The sequence below is a fragment of the Poeciliopsis prolifica genome, unplaced genomic scaffold (genome assembly GCF_027474105.1).
Source record: "Poeciliopsis prolifica strain line A6 unplaced genomic scaffold, Auburn_PproV2 SCAFFOLD009, whole genome shotgun sequence".
Lineage (NCBI taxonomy): Eukaryota > Metazoa > Chordata > Actinopteri > Cyprinodontiformes > Poeciliidae > Poeciliopsis > Poeciliopsis prolifica.
The window spans coordinates 5,425,510-5,445,080 of record NW_026562384.1 but is presented as its reverse complement, the minus strand read 5'-3'; the positions used below and the strand labels follow the sequence as shown (position 1 = coordinate 5,445,080).

General features: G+C 42.4%; 2 protein-coding genes across 7 annotated transcripts in view; one reads left to right on the top strand and one right to left on the bottom strand.

Moving 5' to 3' along the window:
• The window catches only part of afap1l1a (actin filament associated protein 1-like 1a), a 31,334-nt gene extending 28,992 nt beyond the window's left edge, over window positions 1-2,342 (top strand). For all 5 annotated transcript variants that reach the window (XM_055033903.1, XM_055033904.1, XM_055033901.1 and 2 more), the window contains exons 17-19: window positions 41-216; window positions 317-442; window positions 1,449-2,342. In XM_055033903.1, the coding sequence (XP_054889878.1) occupies window positions 41-216; window positions 317-442; window positions 1,449-1,475 (329 nt within the window). In that variant the 3' untranslated portion in view covers window positions 1,476-2,342. The remainder of the gene's footprint in view (window positions 1-40; window positions 217-316; window positions 443-1,448) is intronic.
• A 74-nt stretch (window positions 2,343-2,416) lies between these two features.
• On the bottom strand, window positions 2,417-11,647 carry gabrp (gamma-aminobutyric acid type A receptor subunit pi). Of its 2 annotated transcripts, XM_055033905.1 has the most exons (10): window positions 11,386-11,647; window positions 9,489-9,570; window positions 9,299-9,411; window positions 9,143-9,210; window positions 8,849-9,066; window positions 7,435-7,517; window positions 7,129-7,266; window positions 6,874-7,026; window positions 4,699-4,892; window positions 2,417-4,603 (listed from the first exon to the last, which is right to left on the bottom strand). In XM_055033905.1, the coding sequence occupies exons 2-10, from the start codon at window positions 9,539-9,541 to the stop codon at window positions 4,271-4,273; spliced, it is 1,353 nt and encodes a 450-aa protein (XP_054889880.1). In that variant the 5' UTR covers window positions 9,542-9,570; window positions 11,386-11,647; the 3' UTR covers window positions 2,417-4,270. The 2 variants fall into 2 exon arrangements, with proteins under 2 accessions (XP_054889880.1, XP_054889881.1); XM_055033906.1 differs by lacking the exon at window positions 9,489-9,570.
• Window positions 11,648-19,571: the final 7,924 nt, after the last annotated feature.

Genomic DNA, 19,571 nt, shown 5'->3' with positions numbered 1-19,571 from the left:
ACAGCAGAAATGTAAAAGTATGTGGTTTTTTGTGGAGCAGAGAGGAGAAAGTCCTTGCTGGAGAAGCACGTGTCCCAGCTGGAGGAGGCTTGCAAGGCCAAAGAGGCTGAGAGGGTGGACCTGGAACTCAGACTGACACAGGTCAAAGAAAACCTGAAGAAGAGTCTGGCAGGCGGAGCGCTGGGCGCACCTGTGGAGGCCAGGCCACCTGCCAAGGTATATCTGTCGATCTGTGTGGAAAGAGAAAGCTCTTTCACCTTGCAGTCTTTTTTTCTTTCTTTTTTTTTTTTTAAATTTACTTCTCAACTTTTCTCAGGAGTTCGGCAAAAAAATCCAGAATTCCTACAGTGATTCTTTACCAGTGAACTGCGCCGCGGAGATGCGAAAGAGGCCGCCGTCGATTTGCGCATCCTCTGCTGGAACCGTCATGCAGAAAGCAAAGGTGAGGATGCTGATTAAATATGTTATGCTCAGATTTACAGAGCAGCTAATCAGTCTGTCACATTACTTCTTTCTTTGTTAGAAAACAAACAAGATCCATTTTTCAGTGGCCTGGTCAGAGGCTAGACTTACATCTGTTTCGCTTGTCATAGCCTAACATTAAACAGGCTGTTCATGGACAAAAACCTTCCGGTGTGGGTTAAATCTGTTCAGCAAAGTCTGAAAAAAAATCTTAATAGTCACTCCATTTGAATTATTGCGAACACTTGACGATTGCTGTTTCCACCAAGATCGCCACAACCTTTTATTTGGATTAGGGGGTGATCACTTTTTCAATTAGGGCCAAGTTGGACTCCCCTTTCTAACTAAAATCATCTTTAATCTGTCTTTCAAACAAATAGTTTGATTTGAAGTGACAAGAACTCAGGAACAGAATAAATATGTGAAAGGGGACAAACTCCTGTCAGTGCTCTAAAGCTCCAGGTCCTTGGATCTCATACTTATCAGTGACTGGAACATGCGGACACAGATCCTTTGCTCGTATTGATAAAACATCTCTCATGAGCATTGCGATTCTGAGATGAGAATGTACAACAATTCACTTCTGACTGACATCTGACTGAACCTTTAGAGCAATTGTACCTGATAGCAGGTCGACCTACTGTCAGGATAATTCAGGTAATATATATATTTGAGCAATTGAGATCACTTCAGACAGTGTATTGAATACAATAGATAATTACATATGTGGAAAAAAATCCAACCAGTCTTGATTCAGTACATTGCAGAATATTATGTAATGTACGCCTTCTTCCTAATACACACACAGAGACACACACGATTAAAATTAGGGCTGAATCAATAGCAGCACACATTTCTGCATTTTTAATTTAATAATTTGTCAGATTTTGTATTCTATTTCAATTTTTGTAATTTGTGATGTTAATCATGACACTCAATGAGGTACATAAAATGAACTTGTTCCTCTTTATGTTCTTTTCCTGCAGGAATGGGAGTTAAAGAAAAGAATCTAGGAGACATTTTTGATGGAAAAGACTGAAGTAAATGGATATTACAGGGTGTGACTTTTTCCACCTTCTTTCTTGATCGGGTTCATCTGCCAAACTGATTAAAAAAAAAAAAACTAAACAAAGGTTTTCCATTCCGACATTTAGGACTTGTGTCGAAAGCAATACGTAAATCCGCCAGCAGGTGGAGGTACATTTCCACTGGATATTTTTCTCTTTGGAGCCGTGAAACCGTCTGCTCGGCGTTCACTATTTGGACTCTTAACTCACTGCATCCATGTATTTTCATTGTCTTGAGGGCACTGAATGGGTCAAGGAAAAGAAAGAGAGGGAGAATCTATGCGACAAAGGCACAAGAGACATGGACTGAAAGCAGAGGGAAGTGCATCAACCGTGGAGTTGGAAGGCACAGACAGTTGCGGCATCACAAATGACAAACGTGAAACGGTGTGCAGGCCAAACCTGACTAATGTGATATTTTGGAAAGAGTTTTACTTCGAGGTGCCTTTCACGCAGTGGCATGTTTTTGTTTGTTTTCTTCATGTACATAGCGAACTAAAACTACTGTTTTTGTTTCATTCTGCGTCAGACTGTCATTGTCGTACAACAAACGGCATTGTGCAAAAGTTTCAGACACTAAGAGTTGGCCATTAGAGTTTTTTAAATTATTCTATTAATGTCCCCTGGCCACACTGATTTGGCTCGAGCAGCGTCTGACATTAACTTGAACCTTTTTGGTAGGTAACTGAATGACTAATTTAGCGGTGCTACTCTGATCTATCCCTTTTATTGTCATTTAAATTCTTTCTCTCAAGTTTTGCACTTTATGTAAACCTGGATGAGGGACTAATACATTTGCTTTTCACTGTACAAGCAGTTGATTTTCTTCTTTTTATTGTCGTAAAACACCAAGACGTGGAAGGTCTTTATTAAACTCCACCAACAAGTCATAGTTACTGTCGTTTTCAGTTTAATTGCACATGGCCAGTTATATAGCCTGAAACAGCCAAAGCAGGAAAAAACAAAGCACATCTACATGACTTAATAATCCCATTTCAATGTCGCGCAGCAGATGGAGCTGGTGATTCGGCAGTCCTTTTTTCAAAAGTATTCACACCGCTCGATCCTTCCCACATATTGTCACGTTCCATTTACAAAAGTATTTCATCAATGTACTGATTTCGGATTGAGTGCGACAGGCCAACACAAAGCAATGCACTTTTGGTGAAGTGGAGAAATGAAGCTGGTTTTCCACGTTTTTATTTTTTACAAATTCAGATCTGAAAATTGAGAGTAGGTATTTGCATCTGATACCTGATAATGAATCCCAATGCAAAAACCTGCGTTCAAAGAGAAATCACCAGGTTTGCTAACGACCAGTGGTGGGGGGGAAAATAAAAACAAGTATCATAAAGTGGAGGATTTAAGGTCAAATTACAAAGCACTGTTTCAAGCTTTGAAGATCTCACAAAGCTCTGTTTAAAATTTCATCTGAAAATGGAAAAGGTATGGCACAACTTCAGTCCTAACATGGCTGTCCACCGAAACTGACAGGAAACTGGCTTGAGTTAACCAGAGAAGCAGCCGAGAAACCGGAAGTAACTTTAGAGAAACCGCAGTGGTGGAAGAATCTGATGATGGGGCGACCGGCTACTGAAGGAAGTGTGGCAAAGACATAGTTGAGAGAACAGAACAACCACCATGCTGCTTAGCATGTCATGGAGTGATGCGTCTCTGCACCACCTGGTCATGTCTGCTGTACGTCAGGAGGTGAGCACAGAGTCTCACAGGGCTGAGACTCTGTGCTCTGGGCAAAAAAGAACCAACCAGAAGCTGGAAGTAGCACATAAAATGCAGAGTGTGAGATGGATCACGTATGAGGCAGCAGCATAGTTCAAGTCCGCTCGCTGAGCAAGCCTGCGTGTGTCGTCAAGTTCGACGAGCAAGAGGAAAGCCATCGCTAACATAACACGCATCTTGCCACAGCCGATCCAGGAGACTCAGCAAAGATGGGAGCGTCTTGCTGTGAGTTTGCGTTTCTTCAGTGGGTGGAAGGAATCCAAACCAGAAGGGGGAAGCCTGAGAGATAAAAAAAAAGAAAAAAAAAAAAAGCTGTTCGAGGTTGTGAAACAGTAACGACAGGGACAGCAGGATTCCAAACAGACAGCCAAAACTGTCATGAAACGGTTCGGCCTTTATAAATCCAACTCCGAGTCTCGTGAGAGACCTGAAAAATTATGTTCCACGTCACTCTTTTAAAACTTATGTTGGTTTGCCAATAAAAGCGGGGCAAAAAGAATCAGTCTCTCGATGTGCAAACCCAAAAGAGAGATAAATGGTTGCAGTAATAATTGCAGTGATAATTTGTGGTCCTTCAAAGTATTGATCAAGAGGGGCTGAATACACACAGATGCAAAGCATTTGATGAAATATTGGTTATCAATCAGGGTTTTGACTGGTATGTCACACAAAATGGTTGTAGTGGTTGTAGCCTAAGACTTGGAAAGGTTAAGTCGGTATGAATACTTTTGAAAGCTCTGGTTTTTAATCATCACACCCTCATGCTTAAAAATGTGCAGAGCTGTTCATTGACTCGCAATCAACACCACCCTTTTTAGTAGACAGCACAGTCCTGACTAACTGCTTCTTATTATTCGCAGCCCCTACAACAAGTTTTATCTGGGTGCTACAAAAGAAAGGTTTCATGAGACATGTCCAGGTCCAGCCGCTGGCTAATGAGGAGGTAGGAGGGCTTCAGGGCAGCGGCGCGAGCTCTCCTGCTGCCTGCTGCCAATCAGCACTCAGAGAAAGAGATAATAGAGCCAATACAGGATATTGACAAAGAGGAATGCTGCGGGGAAAGCGGTACGCGAGTGGCGATCGATGTTGTGCGGATTTTCCACGATGAAGACGGCGGCCGCTCTGCGCGAGGCGTCCTTCACGGACGACAAGCCGCAGCCCTGGCTCTGCGCTTTTTCCGTGGAAGCCGCGTGGTTCTTGCTGCCGCTCTTCGCCGGCTCCTCGGCCGGCTCCTCTGCGGTGGTGCCCACCTCCACGGACTGGTTCGGTTGGCTGGAGTTGGCGATTGGCACCAGGCCGTTTCCATTGGACTCGGCAAACTCCCTCAAAAGCTCCTTGAAGGTTACGCACACAAACACAGATGGACGCGTTAATCCAGTCACAGTGAATACCCATGACTGCATTTCGTGGCCTGGGGCATGTTTCTTACCCGGTGTAGATCCTCGATGGTTTGATGCTGCATCGTGTAAAAATGAGCACAGGCATATTCCAGCAGGGCACCGAAGATGAAGGTGAAGCAGATGCCCAAGTAAACATCGATGGCCTTTATGAAACAGTTAGCATTTGGCAGGGATGTGCGGGCCCCCATCATGAGAGTGGTCATGGTCAGGACGGTGGTCACTCCTGCACGGGCGATCAAAGTGTGATTTTGAGTAGAACGACATATCGATCGGTTTACTTTGAGAAGAAGGTTTTCTATTTCAATGCTTTCTTTAACTGTGATGTTTTGTTCGAGTGGCTCAAGACTTGTCAATTTCTTTTATTCTTGTAATTATTTGAAGGATTTTCTGCAGCACATGTTTGTCTCTGCACAACTGAAGATTGGTTCATAATTTATGTTCAGCTATGAAGAAGAAGCTAAAAATGTTAAATTTGACAAAATTGTTCATTTCAGCCAGTCAAACATTTTATTAATAAGATATATTTTAAATCATATTATAAGTCTACCAACACCGCTGAGCAAGCAGCGTGAGCAAAAAGCTTTTTTTTTTTTCTTCTTAAATAAAGCCAGAGGCACAGATAACGGTGGGTCGGAACCTAATCTTTAAAAGTCCATGAACTGCAGAAATTTTGAACTTTTGCTTTGAACGTCACAAGTAGAAAGAGGTAAATTAACAAAGACCGGAGGCAACGTCCTGACATGAAAATGCCTCAGCTCCTTAGAAGAGAAAGTCCACAGACAAACTGGCAAATATTCAATCCATTTCTGCTGCTGCTGCGTCCAGCCGGGTCTGGATTCATACATTTAATGAGCAGCTCCACGTCCGGTTCCTCTGGTTCTGCTAACGAGATCCCCTCAGCCAGCGCTGCAGCATTTGATACAATCACAACTGGCTTGTTGGGAATCAACGCACAATATTTCTGGCAATTCTGTTGTTTGTCTGCACTTTTGAGGAGCATTTTAACGAACCGCACACGGCTGGTTTGTGGCGCCTTGCTGCAGCTTGCGCTTCTGCTTTTCCACGACTCTTAGATTCAAAGGCAAATGTGATACTGCAGTCCAGTGAGGTAACTGGAGAATTAAAGCAGCTGAGCAGTGATATCTAAAGTATTGGGTTGGTTGTAGGCAAAATGTCTTTTTCTTTTCCAGAATATTTAAACAGTCTTTTAGGTTTTAGTTTTTGGTTGACAGATAAGACATGCCCAAATGTTCTGGAAATAAACAAAAGTCAAAAGATTAAAAAAAAAAAAAAAAAAAAAAAAGAAGCAAAAACATTATTCTCCACAGTGACGCATCGCAATCAAGCAACAACCTGCTTTTCAGAGATTTGAATGGCGATTCGAGCAATCAATTGTAAAAGCAAGAATAAATTTGAAGCAGTTTATCGATCAGAATGGTTCCTACCGTTTCTGGAAACTTAAGAAAATTTGGACATAGCAATAAATTATCGCTACTGCATGTTGGATTCTGTAATAGTTCTCTGATTTGTCGTAGGAAGATGTCAGAGTACCATCAAGTACCGTAAGCGAGTGATGAAATCCTCAGACCAGTGAGTAACTATGTAATTTGCTCAGACAAAAGGCGTGCAAACCTACATCTGTACAAATCTGTACTTTCACATGAAACTTAAGTTTATTGTGTGCAAAACTACAACGGGTGAAGCTGCTGGCAGTGTGGATCCACCTCATCCCCTGCAACTTACCGGTTCTCTCTCTAGCCACCAGGAGTGGGGTGAACGTTCAAATTCAACATGGGGCTGTTGTGCAGTGGCATTCAACATGCATGTTCCTGTCCACTTTCACCAACAATCCAGCAGACTGACTCTTGAAATGCCTCCCAAAACATTTTGCACTGAGACACGGATGGTGTTTGGCAAAGAAAACGGGGACAACAATAAGTCGTCTGGAACAACAATAACCATGACCATGTTATTGCATAACATGGTCATAGTCAAAGTGCAAGCTGAAGCACATGTGCCGCTTCAGTTGGAGTTGTTTCCAATTGTACATGCCTCCTATCATGCGACGTAGCCAAAGTTTCCATTTTAATTTGACCATAATTTAAAAAAAAAAAAAAAAAACAACAAGCCGGTGTCTTCAGAGGCTTGACTGGTACATGGTGTACATGGTGTACCAGAATCATAAAGAGCAAAAAAGTACTGACCGATGCACGTTCGGGCTGGCACAGAGGATTGGCTGATCCAGAAAGAGACCCAGGAGAGAACCACCAGCAGAATGGAGGGGACATATGTCTCCAAGATAAAGAACAAGACATTTCTGCGCAGGGAAAAATGCAGCACCAGCTTGGGGTAATGACCTGTTTAGAGACATAAAATAGCACAGCTCTCTAAACGCATAAAAGCGATGGCCTGCGTTCACACTGGACAGCATCTTGGCCGCACATTACTCCACTCTGTACCTGTTTCGTACACGGCCTCCGTCACCGACGTGTAGTAGCTCTCCACGCTGTACTGAGCCAGCCGCAAGGTGTCCAAACCCTTCACAGAATCGTTCCCTCTCGTCCAGTAGAACACCACGTCCTGTATGTTGTAGCCCCCTGACAATGCAGCACACGTGCTATTAGTGCACGGTCATGGCATCAGATCTGCACAGCAACAAAGAGCCTGTACTCTCCACCCTGATGGTGAGGACGTAAAGCCGCGGAGGTCATGGAAAGAAGACGGACACACACTTGACGAAGGGCGGGCAGAAAGACAGTACTCACAGCTCTCCAGCTGCAGGGTGCACACCTGTTTGTCCATGGGGTATTTGGTCAGGTCCATGTTGCAGGCGATTGTAGCCGTGATGCTGTCGAGTTTTCAAAGCAAAAGCATCAAAAATGACTTTTTTTTTTTTACCCCCCCTCTTCCCAATAAAAGCCTTTCCTTCTCTTGTTGAGCACATGACAGCAACAGATCAGTGAAAGCTAAGAGCTATTTTTCTTCTGAGAGACAGTTAAGAAATAAAACAAAGGCCCCGATTTGACGTGTCAGCAAATATTTTCACCGTCTGATGTTTTATTCACGTTTGACTCTCACTCTGACAGCTGAGGGTGAAGTTTCTCCCCCACAGCTTGTAATTTTTCTGCTTAAAGAAAGTCCGGCCACACTTCTGTGATTATCCATGGTTTGTTTCGCCTTGATCACTGGTTTTATATCATCACACCAGGATGTGCAATCACTGTTGACAGGTGAGTTAAATCAGGCGATGAATGCGAGCGTGCAAGTAGTCACGGTTTTCCGCAAGTAGTGTTTACTTCTGGAGCAAACACGTGAGATTCAATGTGCCTCACTGTGTTCTTCTCTGTCTTTTATTTTTTATTTTTATTTTTTTAAAGAGACGAATGGGACTTGAAGCTCCACAATATATCACATATTGTATCGCTATGTGTGTAACAAAGCAAAACTGGTGTCTAAAAAGTTTGCTGTGCGCAGCAAACTTCCATTTGTAAATCAAAGAAGTGTGTTGTGCGTCGCCACTCGCCCTCCCCGAATCAGTGCTTTGTAAAGAGACTGTTCTCCGATTACAGCTGCGAGTGTTTAGACATATGTCTCCACCAGCTTTGCACATCCAGACATTGAGATTTCCTGTAAGACTCGTAGACGTATAGCTGATGTCTCGGCATGAAAGTTTGCTGTCTGATGCATAATTCTTGTTTCACTCTAAGTCTCGATAATTTATCATCCCAAAAATCCCTCGGAAACACAGTAAGCATTGAGTCGACGCATTCTGCACATTCGAGGGCAGCTTTCTGACTCATGTTTGAAGCGAGTCGCCACCGTCCATGTTGACATTCATGAATCACTGTCTGCCTTAATTTAGCCAGAAGAAGGGTGAATCTAAACAAAACGCAAAGCTGCTCTATGTTTTTTTTTTCTTCTTCTTCTCAATCTATTAAGCTTTGGAGTCAAAACAAAGTTCTGCAGCCGGGTGACGAAACAGATTAAATGTCAAGACACATTTTCAAAGATGCCAAGGACATGACAAATCAAAGCAATTTCAGGGACGCCAGGCATCCAGAAATGAAGTGTCACTCCCTGAAGGTCCATGACTGGATGGTGATGCATCGGTGATTCCTTCCTGTTTTGAGCGGGACCTGAGGCCAGAGCGCGGCCGATTGCAGGAAAGGTGCGACGTACCGGAGTGCGTAAAGCACGGTGCCGTTGCTGAAGATGCGGATGAGGCGGTTCTCCACCGTCACGTCGTGAAGGAAGGAGCGCTTCGAGTCCGGGATGAAGGTGTCCGGGATCCAAAGCAGCGACACCAGGCGTCCATCCACGCTCACGCTCTCGTTCCCGGGAAACACCAGCCTGGAGTCGCGCCACCGCTGACGGAGAAAGATGGTCGCTGTGTAGTCCTGGCAGGATGGCGTCAAGAAGGATTTATTTACTGAGCCCAGCTGCTAAAGAAGAACAAAACGGAGTTTGGTGTACCATGTTTATTTCGGAGATGGCGTCAATGCTGGCGATGTCCAGGCTCATCCCAATCTCCACAGGACCTTCTGTTGTGAACAAAGACAAGAAATGTGGTCAAAATCCAGTCAGCAAACACCAAAACTGAAAAAAAAGGATTCTCAGTCTTTTGATTACCGTTGAAATTAGGCCTTAGGTAGCGATTGTATCCCTTCATGAGCTTCTGGATGGTGGGCTGAAGCTGAGAGCCGTTCCATTCACCCCAGTGGTTGTTAGAGAACATGCAACCGCTGAGGGGGAAGAGGAAATGCCAGTCAATGAGAAACGGACAATAAAAACGATTGCGCTTCAACACCAGGTCGCTCACCCCTGTGTGACGGTGAGGCAGATGAGGAGAAGCTCATTCAGCTGGACAGTCATTGCGGATCAACAGACAGAGGTCGACGGCGCTGTCCAAATGATGTGAGAAAAAGGAGTGAAAAGCGCACACACACGTCATTCCCTTTCTGCAAAAGTTTTGTGCTCCTTGAACAGTTTCGTGTTTGTCATGTCACGATCAGAAATGTCCACGTCGGCTTTTCAGTGATAGATCAAGTGGGAAGTGGAAGAAAAAACTAAAGTTAAATCTGAAAAGTGAGCTGGGCGTTTTGTTTCAGCCCCTTTGTGTCAATTATCTGTAGAATCGCTTTAGCTGCAATTTGAGTTGAAGGAATAGTTTTTTCCCCTTCTGAAACATTCCCACAGCATTATGAAGCCATCACTGTGTCTCATGATGGAAATGTTGTGCAGAGTTAGTTTTACACCAAACTGTACGGCAAAAAAGTTACGTTCTGCTTTCACCTTCCTCGACATGTCGGTTGTGTTTTCCACATGGCGACTCGCCTCTTTGAAGTTAATGCCTCTCTTCCTTATTTGTTTGATTTGTTGAGTGAATTACTTAAAGTAAAACATTACAGTACCATTCTATGTCTACTAACTTCTATTCCTTAGGTAAATCTGGCACGTCTTAGGCGTTCAACTTCGGTGCGTCAGTTTGTCAAAGATAAACTTGCTTTTAGATTCATTTCTTTAACTTTTTTGTCTAGTTTTCTTGTTGACTTTTGTTAGAACCTTCAAGGCAGCTGAAGCACTTTCATTTTCAACTTAAACCACCTTCAAAGGTTTCACAGTGAAGTCATCCTTTTGAAAAATCCCTCCGCCTCATCCACCGATCGTTCTAGGATTTGGAGATGTATGATTGTGTGACCAATCCAAAACTTGGGGATTTGATTTTACAGCCCAAACATGACTTTATTGGTTGCTTATATTTTTCGGGATATTCCAGTGCAAGGAACTACTGTAAATACAAGCCTTTCTTTTCAAAGATTTCTTTTGAAAATTGAAGCTTGTGGTGTGCAGTGACAAATACGAAGAAGTTCAAGTTGTGCGAAGACTTCACAAGCCATTCTCCTTTCGCGCCACAGTACAGGATGGCACAGCGTCACCATTGGATGGCAGCATCTGACATGAACGTGGTCACACACCTCGGGGGAAATCTGCAGCTCAAGAGTCATTCCAGTGCCATGGAGCGCTTCGTCTCCACCAACAAATGCACAGGAATGTGGTATTGATCCTACGTCAGCAGCTGCTCCATTTTGCACACTTAATAACACAAAGACCACTGAGCAGATATGTGACTGCCTGTGCATTTATGTATTTCAGCTGATTTTTCTAGGTCTGCCGAGGTTTGTCCATTCGTGTTGTCACAGCCTCCTGGTTTATTTGCACTGCATCACCGACAACTAATCACAACACTAACTCACTATGGAGTCCTCGTCACTGGTTGAGCCCCCCTACCCTCTTTCTCTCCAACCGCCTGCAGATTGATCTTACTGCCACTAATAGAAAGCAGTAAGATCAATCTGCAGCTCTCATGTCTTGCTGTTGTTCAAAATTATGCAAATCCATGATTTGGTTACCAAAGCAAAACATCTTGCAGATGAGTTGCATTGTGGCACATTCATTAATTGACCATGGACACATGAGCACCAATGATTGTCCCTGCTCTTGGCCAAATTGAAAGTTAATGGGTGGAAATTAGTAGGAATTATGGTAAATGTCCTCATACTGTGTGCTCATTATAGCTTTCCCTAAACGTTACATTTTTATTGCTTATTTTCCACAATTTTCTGTACATAAAAGCCCCAAATTATTTAGCATCTTGAAACTTCATCCATTAAAGCATGTCAGCACAGCTTTATTTCTCATTTAAAAGTTGTCCTTACCTGCTCTGACGTTTGCCCACCTATCTTGTGGCTTTTCTTCTTTCACTCTGTCTCCTCTGCAGCCTTATCCTTTGTTTCCTCCGGAGTCTCCCGCCCCTCTTTGTGCCCCAGGTGTTAAGTCGTTCTCTCCTCTCGGTTAGTTCTGAGTAAATCCCCGCGTTTCCTCGGCAGACCACAGCTGCATCCTACGCCCCGATACACAAGCCGCGGCTGGTTGTTTTACTGTTTGTGCGACTCCCACCGCCACCTTCTCTGCACAGACGTATCCATCCCCCCACTGAGCCCTGTGTGCGTACACCCCTCCCTCTTCCTCCCAGTCTTCATCCCTCTTCCACTTTACTCTCCTCAGCAGCTCCTGCCATCTCCCCCTCCTGCCCTCAGATGGAATTTGCATAGAAATTCCATCTGAGGGCATTCCTAAGCAGAACAACCTAAAATACTTCCATTAAAAATAAAAAGGGGACAACGTCAATAAAATGAGTTCTTTTTTCAGATCTCTACCTTAGTACCTTTCTCAAAATCACACTCTGGGTTTTTCTGGTCTGCTGACCTTTGGTGATAGATCCAAGATAAAGAAGACTAAATTCATGGAGTTCGAAGACGAAAGTTACAAGAAAAAAAAAGGTAAATCCTGGATTATTTTTTAAAAATTGCACTAAAAAAGAAAAATGACGGAAAACATCGTTAAATGTGTGAACAGAAATCGTTGTTACAGAAGCTTAATTTATGGGTTTTTAATATGAATTTCTGCCATATGCCACCTTCAGACACACAATTAATTATATTTTAGTTGGGGAGCCATGGTACGCGGGCGGCAACCTGAAACTAATTCCTGCATCACGAATATTCCATCAACGATGAAAGAAATTACACATAATCAATTATCTAATGCATAAATTGTGACACAACCCACCCCCAGAGAAACCACGGAAAAATTATTGAGGTAATCATGAATGTCTCCCGGTTAAATCATTATGGTAAAAAGATCAGTAAACAGACATGATCACTAAAGTATGACACAAAAAATAACTGTAAACACCTGATGCATCAGTTGTGATACCAACAGAAGGATATATGTGAGCTGCATATTTTTTGTCAGTTTTTGTTGTGATATTGTCTTGACTTTTTAAAGTTTGAATACATTTGAACTGGAAATGGTTTAATCCAACAAACAGTCTTTTCTCTCTCTTTCCTCCTCCTCTGCTTCCAGCCCCTCTGGCAGCGAATCCCTCGCTGCCTCCCTCTATCTCCCCTGACACCACCACTCCTCAGAGGCTCCTTAGCCCGCCGCTGTCTCGTTCCCTCATGCCCCCATCGTCCTCACCTCCGATGTATGTTCCCTTGCATCAGTGTCATTATCTGAACTCGAGTCTCTCTCTTTTTCCCACTCTTTGCCCTCACTTCTAGAAAGTACCCGTGTAGCTGGAGAAGGGAGTCCTGCTGGACTTTCTTTTTGCTTTTTTTCCACCGTTCCTCTTGTAAGACGTCTGCTTTTCTCCAGCTGAGTGCACATTCATGCCATTGCCCAGATATTTTCTAAGAAGATTGCACGCTTTCTGAAATTCTTAGTGTCGATGATTGGGATTTATCCCTTACATAGCGGTAATTTATCCTCAGCACGCCTGATATTGTGTCATCAATCTTTGTGAATTCCTCGCCCTCCCATAGCTTAGCATCATCTGTAATAACAGCCTGACCTTTTGGGACGTAACCAGCAGAAGCTGCAGCATATGTGAAGAATCCCAGCTACTTGGTTTTTGTAGATACTTCACGGGGAATGTGATCTGACCGCGGGTGCTTGCACCTACAGCTCTCCCGGTGTTTCTGTCTGAGCTGATACATGGAGACCAGCAAGACCTGTGCTTGTTCCTTCATCTATCCTTAACAAAATTTGCATTACAAAGCTGTCTTCTCGTATTTTTGTCTTCACACCTGATGACAAAAGCACAGTGTACTGAGCAAAGTCTGATTTGCATCCTCCAGAGTTCACGACATGGAAGACAAAGCAACAGATGGAGACGTTGGTGAAGCAACGTGAGCATGTGTGAGTTACGGGTCTCGTGCACAATTACAGCCTTGGTGATGATGTCAGAATCACTAAGAGATTCAGACAGCGTTCCGGGGACTGTCTGCATTTCAATCTCTACCTACGTCTGTCTGCTGCCGTGTTTGCATTCATTCCGTTTCCTTTACCTCATTTGTTTCAAATTGCTGTTTGCAGCTGTTTCCCTTCCTGTCGGTTCCTCCGAGTTCTTTCTTCACCGGATCAATTTACATGTTTTATTGTCTGTGGGTTCAGTTTGATTCTTGCCTGTTACCAAACGTCAATCTTCAGTGGATGTTCATGCGTTTGAGGTCATTTTTGTTTTGTTTTTTGTTTTTTTCTGTGGCTTCTCAGGTCCATTCAGCTTCGGACTCGGACTGGACCGCTCAAACTAAACAAACGCCCAAATGTGTCAGGTTCACCTCTGGCTGTTTGATTACAGTCTTGATCCGGCTTGGACGTGAAACTCAGCAAAATCTAGAGATTTTTGCAGCGTCTAATTCATCTTTATTTACCAATATCTTGGTTTCAGCTCCATTAATATTTTATCCACTTTGACAAAGGCTCCCTGTCCTCCTAAAGTCCTTTCATCAAAATTTTAGGGGGGGAATTGGTGTGTAGATGATGGGCAGTTTATTTTTCAAAAAAGATATATATATTGATTTTAACTGTTTACATTTTGTCTTCATTGATTGTTTGATGCTTTTTTAGGCATTTGTACAGAATGCCAGTTTCACATTCTGTGTTGGAACTATATCAAAATGAACCATAAATATTTAAAAAAATATTTTACATTGTATTTTATTCGAGCAATTTTTTATTTATTTTTTTGCTAGATTTTAAATGTGGTTTAATGCAACAGGAAGAGCTTGTGGCAAATTGCCTTCTTTTGACAATGCTATCAATGCACATCTTAATCTTCTGCGTTTACATTGTTTGCACCAAAAATAAGCATAAACTGCTTGTTCCACAATGACCACGATTATAGTTGCTGCCATTTTTGCAATGTGTCCATCCTCTTCTGTTTTATGAATTTGAGTGAATTAGGAGACACTGGCATGAGAACATGTAGCATGAAAAATGAATCAAATGATGGCATCTCTGTGTGTTTGATCAATTTGATGTTTAATACACTGGTATCCATCTTTTACCTTTCCCTGGTCCAAACAATCCACATCTTCTTTTATTTTCCCAAACCACGGTCTCTTACATAGCTCCACTTTTCCTAAGTGAAAGTAAAAACCTTTCACTTAGGAAAGCAACTGCTTTCATGTGACGAATGAAAACGTCACAGGAAGGCCCATGAGAGGGGCAGGAATGGATCTCCCTTAACTGACTGTGATGGCTGCCACTTCTAGAAGGAACATATAAATTAATACGGTGAAAAATGCTTCCTCTCCTGAGCCGTCTGCCGTCCTTCCCTGTGACCCCTCTGTCTTCTTCTGGGGCAGGTAAAGTGTTTTCTGTTGTCTCTCGTCAGAATTGAAGAGCTGTGACATGAAACTCTCGAGAGATTTTGTTTAGTCACTTTGGTTGCTGTGACAATTTTATGGTTGGGAAATTAATGTTTGGCCTTGTGCCTTTACGAAGCTGGTTGATGTCAGAATATCAACTATCTTCAGTAGTACGGTATTGGTTAGAGGTCGAGCCCAGTAAATTGGACATATGTGCTTTGCTCAGACGTACTTTTGTAAAATCAGTACCTTTAAGAAGGCACATATAATATTTTTCATATTTCTGTATTGTTTTGTTGTTGTTGTTGTGATGTAATATTATTACCTTACGTTTTGAGCATTGGCTGTAGGTAATTAACAAATACCAGTTTGTGCTTAATCTATATTATCGCTAATCTTTCTGAATTGATTTTTGTGAAATACATTCATTTTCAATAATATCCACTCTTGTATTTCTCAGTGTACAGTTTTCTTCAAAAGCATAAGCTGATCTAAAACACATCCCTCAGAAATATGTAGCTTTACCTGCTTGTTGAAGCTTTTGGAAATGTTTGTCAGCCACAGGACTGCTTGTGTTGGGATAGCTTTTGAGTCTCCAAAGAACAAGAAATTCACAGAAGTATAATTAAAATCCATCTCATAGAGCATGAGACAACATTCTGTTTGGGACCAGAGCGGAAACTGACTTCACGATAAACTAATCGTGACTATGGTGCACCAGGGATGCAAACCTTCCTGCTATAAGAAACTCTCACAGGAATAAAACCACAGTGGAAAATCAAAAGGGAACACTGACTCAAACAGCCCCCAAAGCATTGTCGATTCATTAAAGTTCATATGGTCCATCTTTAATTGTTATAAAGTTTTGCTTGATTGTTTCTTAAATATATTGCAAACAACTTTGTAATATTTCTTCAGGTTTCTACTCAGAGGAAACTCTATTCTACTCTCTGGTCTACTTTGTATGATTCTTGTTTTCAGATACACCGCTGTGTGTAACTCTAATTTTCTTTTTTAAGTTTTGTGTATGTGTGTATACACCTCTTATGGATTATTTGCAAACTCTGCAACTGAAACTAAACCAGGGGACTGAGTGGAAACCCCATTTCAAGCTGTATTATCAACAAGTCATATCAAAACAGAGAGCAATAAAACTAGAGACTTGGTGTAGGTGGGCTCTGAGGCTTTTGGGAGCTGAAATTATGTTCAGATTTCAGATGCAAACTATTTTAATGTGAAATGAGATGATTTTATGACTTTATTCTTTGGCTTCTTCAGTTTTATCCATCTTGAATAGTTGAAGGTTTATGTAAACATCGGAGATGTAGATGTTAAATCTCTGAGGCAGCTGGAGTCAAAATGGTAATATTACAATTATTGAATTATCGTATACTATTACAGCCAGTGAAAGCGATATTATTTCCAGGATAGGTTAACTAACGTGGCAATTTGTTGTGAAGACTATTTTCTTTTTTTTGAAGACTGAGTTTATGGGTGCTTTGATCCTCATTGTGCATGACGAGCATTGCTGCCCTCCTGGATCTTCCTCAGGTTGACTTCAAGCTTTGACAGTGATGCAATGGTGTGTCAATACATTAATAGTATAGAATATACTGTCTGAGTCAGTGAGTGTTTGGTTGATGAAAACCCACAACGCCTTCTCTCCTGCCCCAGAGCTCCATCCTGCTCTGCCAAAAGATCACACTGGGGCAGTTATTAAACCAATCAGTGAGAGGAAAAACCTCAAAGCTCATCTTTATGGCCAGGATGGATCCACCGGGGTTAAAACTCTTCCTGTCTTAGGAATAAGTCAAAGTTTATTCTTCCCACACACAGCTCTGGGACTTAGCTGTTTTCCCTCAGCCATCAAACAAGACATCCACCTGGGAGTCTACAGCGCTAGTCTTCAAATCAATCTTCTCTGTTGCTGTGCAAGTCCATTGTAAGTACAGTGCAAATAAAAACTCTCTAAAGAACAAATCTGCATTGTAACACGAGGACAAAGTACAGTGCAAGACTTTCATATATTCTGTAAGAATCATGGGTACCATAGCATTCGATGGGGATCTCATGTAACTGAATTGGAAACAAATTTGTAGATATTTTTCAAAAACTATCCATGTATATCAGCCTCACAACACTGTGAGGCTGTGAATAACAGTGGCTGTAGACTTGGAATACATTTTTTCAGCACAGATGGGAAAATTGACTGTGTTTGGTGGGTTAAAGGGTTGAACAAATTGGAGAATTATAGGAGAAAATCCGATTCCGTTCAAAATCTAATAATCCCTCCGGTGGCTTGAAATCGAACTCGCTTTGCCTTCAAGCTGCTTAATTTCTATATGGCACAAATTCAACAAAGTGTGAGAAAAATCCCCCAACATTTCTGGTCCACACCAACATGACTGCATCATTCAATTGCTACAGATTTGTCTGTCCTGCTGTTCCAGCACAACAGGACAGACAAAGAGGTGAAATCTAGTGACCAGGGAGGCTACTGGTGAACCTGATCTTGTTGAAGAAAGCAACTTGACACGATATGAGCATCGTGTGATGGCGCATTATCTGGCTGGAAGCAACCATCAGATGAGTACACTGTGGCAGTAATGGGGTGGACATGCTAACATGCTAGATTGATTGCAAGGGGGTTCAAAGTGTTGCAAGAAAGTATCCACACACACTTCCACGACCACAGTCCTAAACTGTTGATAGAAGCAACATGCTTCATGTTGCTTTGAACGTATTCCTCAAACGCTGATTGAAACAAGCGGACATTTCAGCTATTGTTGCTTTTATGTTGAGTTGTTTTGTTTTTTTGTTTTTTTTCTGACCCGTTACGTTAATAACGCATTTTAACTGCACAAACTGTAAAGCTGAGAGACGTTGGCGTGGAAAATTTCAGTGGGTCATAAACCAGTCGGACATACGCGATAAACTCGGTAAAATATTTTTTCTTCTTCAGTCTAAATGCTGTTTGCACTCCAGCAAGCAGTCTTAGCCACGTCTGCTAAATGCACTTAGTTGCAGTCCTGTGACTGCAGATTGCAATTTGGATTGGCAAACAACTGGTGGGATGTACTTAATAAAGTGGTTGATGTGTGTCGTTTAAAAATGCATCGATCTACATCCTGTTTTCTACTTTCTCTATCATTTTTCTCATCGTCTTTGCCATCGCGGCTTAGAAACCATCGTTTTCTTGTTTATTTATTTCAGCAGCACTCCTGTGCAGTATAGAGGTCCATCTACTGATAACCTTCAGGGGTAATTAGACTATTGATGTTCTGGGAAAAAAAATGCTCATTTGCTAATTTCCAGCTGGAAAAGAATGAGCAGCATATTGTCCTCTTCCATCCTCTTCAATTAGCCGTGCTTCATGCTCCTTTCTCCTTCCAGTCCCCAACAGCAAATTTCCTAGATGTTCTCACAAGATTGAGCAATTTTCTGGTTTGTGCTTAAAACCGAGAGCCGAACCTCGCTTTCAACAAATAACCAGATGCTTTTCCAGCCAGGCTCTGACAAAAACCAAAAAAATGAACATGTCCACTGACACAAAGGCCAACAATGTATGGTTTAAATCCATCTACATCTCACAATCTGTTGTACCTTTCATTTCATCTCTGGCCACTCGAGTGAAACACTTTGGCCTCTGAGAACTCTCATCTGTTTGCATCAACAAGGTGAAGTGTGAACCCATCAAGTCGCTCAGTAGATCTCTGGGGAGATCTTGTGGACTTGTGTCATTTCCTGCATCAAAATCCAGGAAAACACAAATAGACACACAACAATGTTAAGTACTTTTAATTTGCGCAATGAAGTATTATGATGACAGCCGTTCCCAGTCACTATAATGCCGCCTCCATTGACTTCTTCGTGTTTTGAACAGGCTGTATGCATTCATAGGTTTTCCTGCCTTTAGGGTCCTCATCAGTGTGGCAATATAGGGATCAGTCTACTGACACATGTTCGCTTCCATCCAGCGTCATCAAGCCCTCCCCGGTCCTTTCAGAGCAGACCCTGCCTTCCCTGTGGTTCTACTTGAAATTCAGATGAGTAAAATGTCAGAAGCGGTTACCATCTGGACCAGAGCGGCAGCTTATTGAATTCCCGTGGAGGTAGAATGAGTGATTCATTTCACTTCCATCACCTTTGCCCCATTGCAGTTTTGAGACACTTTCTCCTTCAATCCGCTTCGGCCTTGTCAGTTGATTGTCGTGAAATTCAAGGTGCGGCATTCACGTGAAGAGAGAAAAGTATGTCTGGCAAACCTTTTAGACCAAACTCGATTGATCTGATCATTTGTCGAATGAACTGAGACGCTGGTGCATTCTTCCGGGACTTCCTATTTGAGTTATTTTGCGGAGGGCCCTTGGGGTGTGGTGGGTGAGAACTAAATGTTCTTTTAATGATAAAAATTCATAAGAGGACAAAAGCCATGCTGTCTTGTTTCTCAACAGGAATAACTGGTGCTGGCCGTCTTCTTGTGGGGTTTCATGAGAGCCAGCAAATGAGCTAACTCAGTCAACTAGAACAGTGAGTTGCTCTCATAAAAACTCCCTTTCCACTGATGTTTTCCTTTAATCTCGTTTTCTGAGTTTCAGCATTTTCTGCTCTGCAGCCGCACTTATTGCTACAAACTGCTTAATTGAGCACCATGAAGGTTGTGCACCACCATTAAAACGCTACACTTA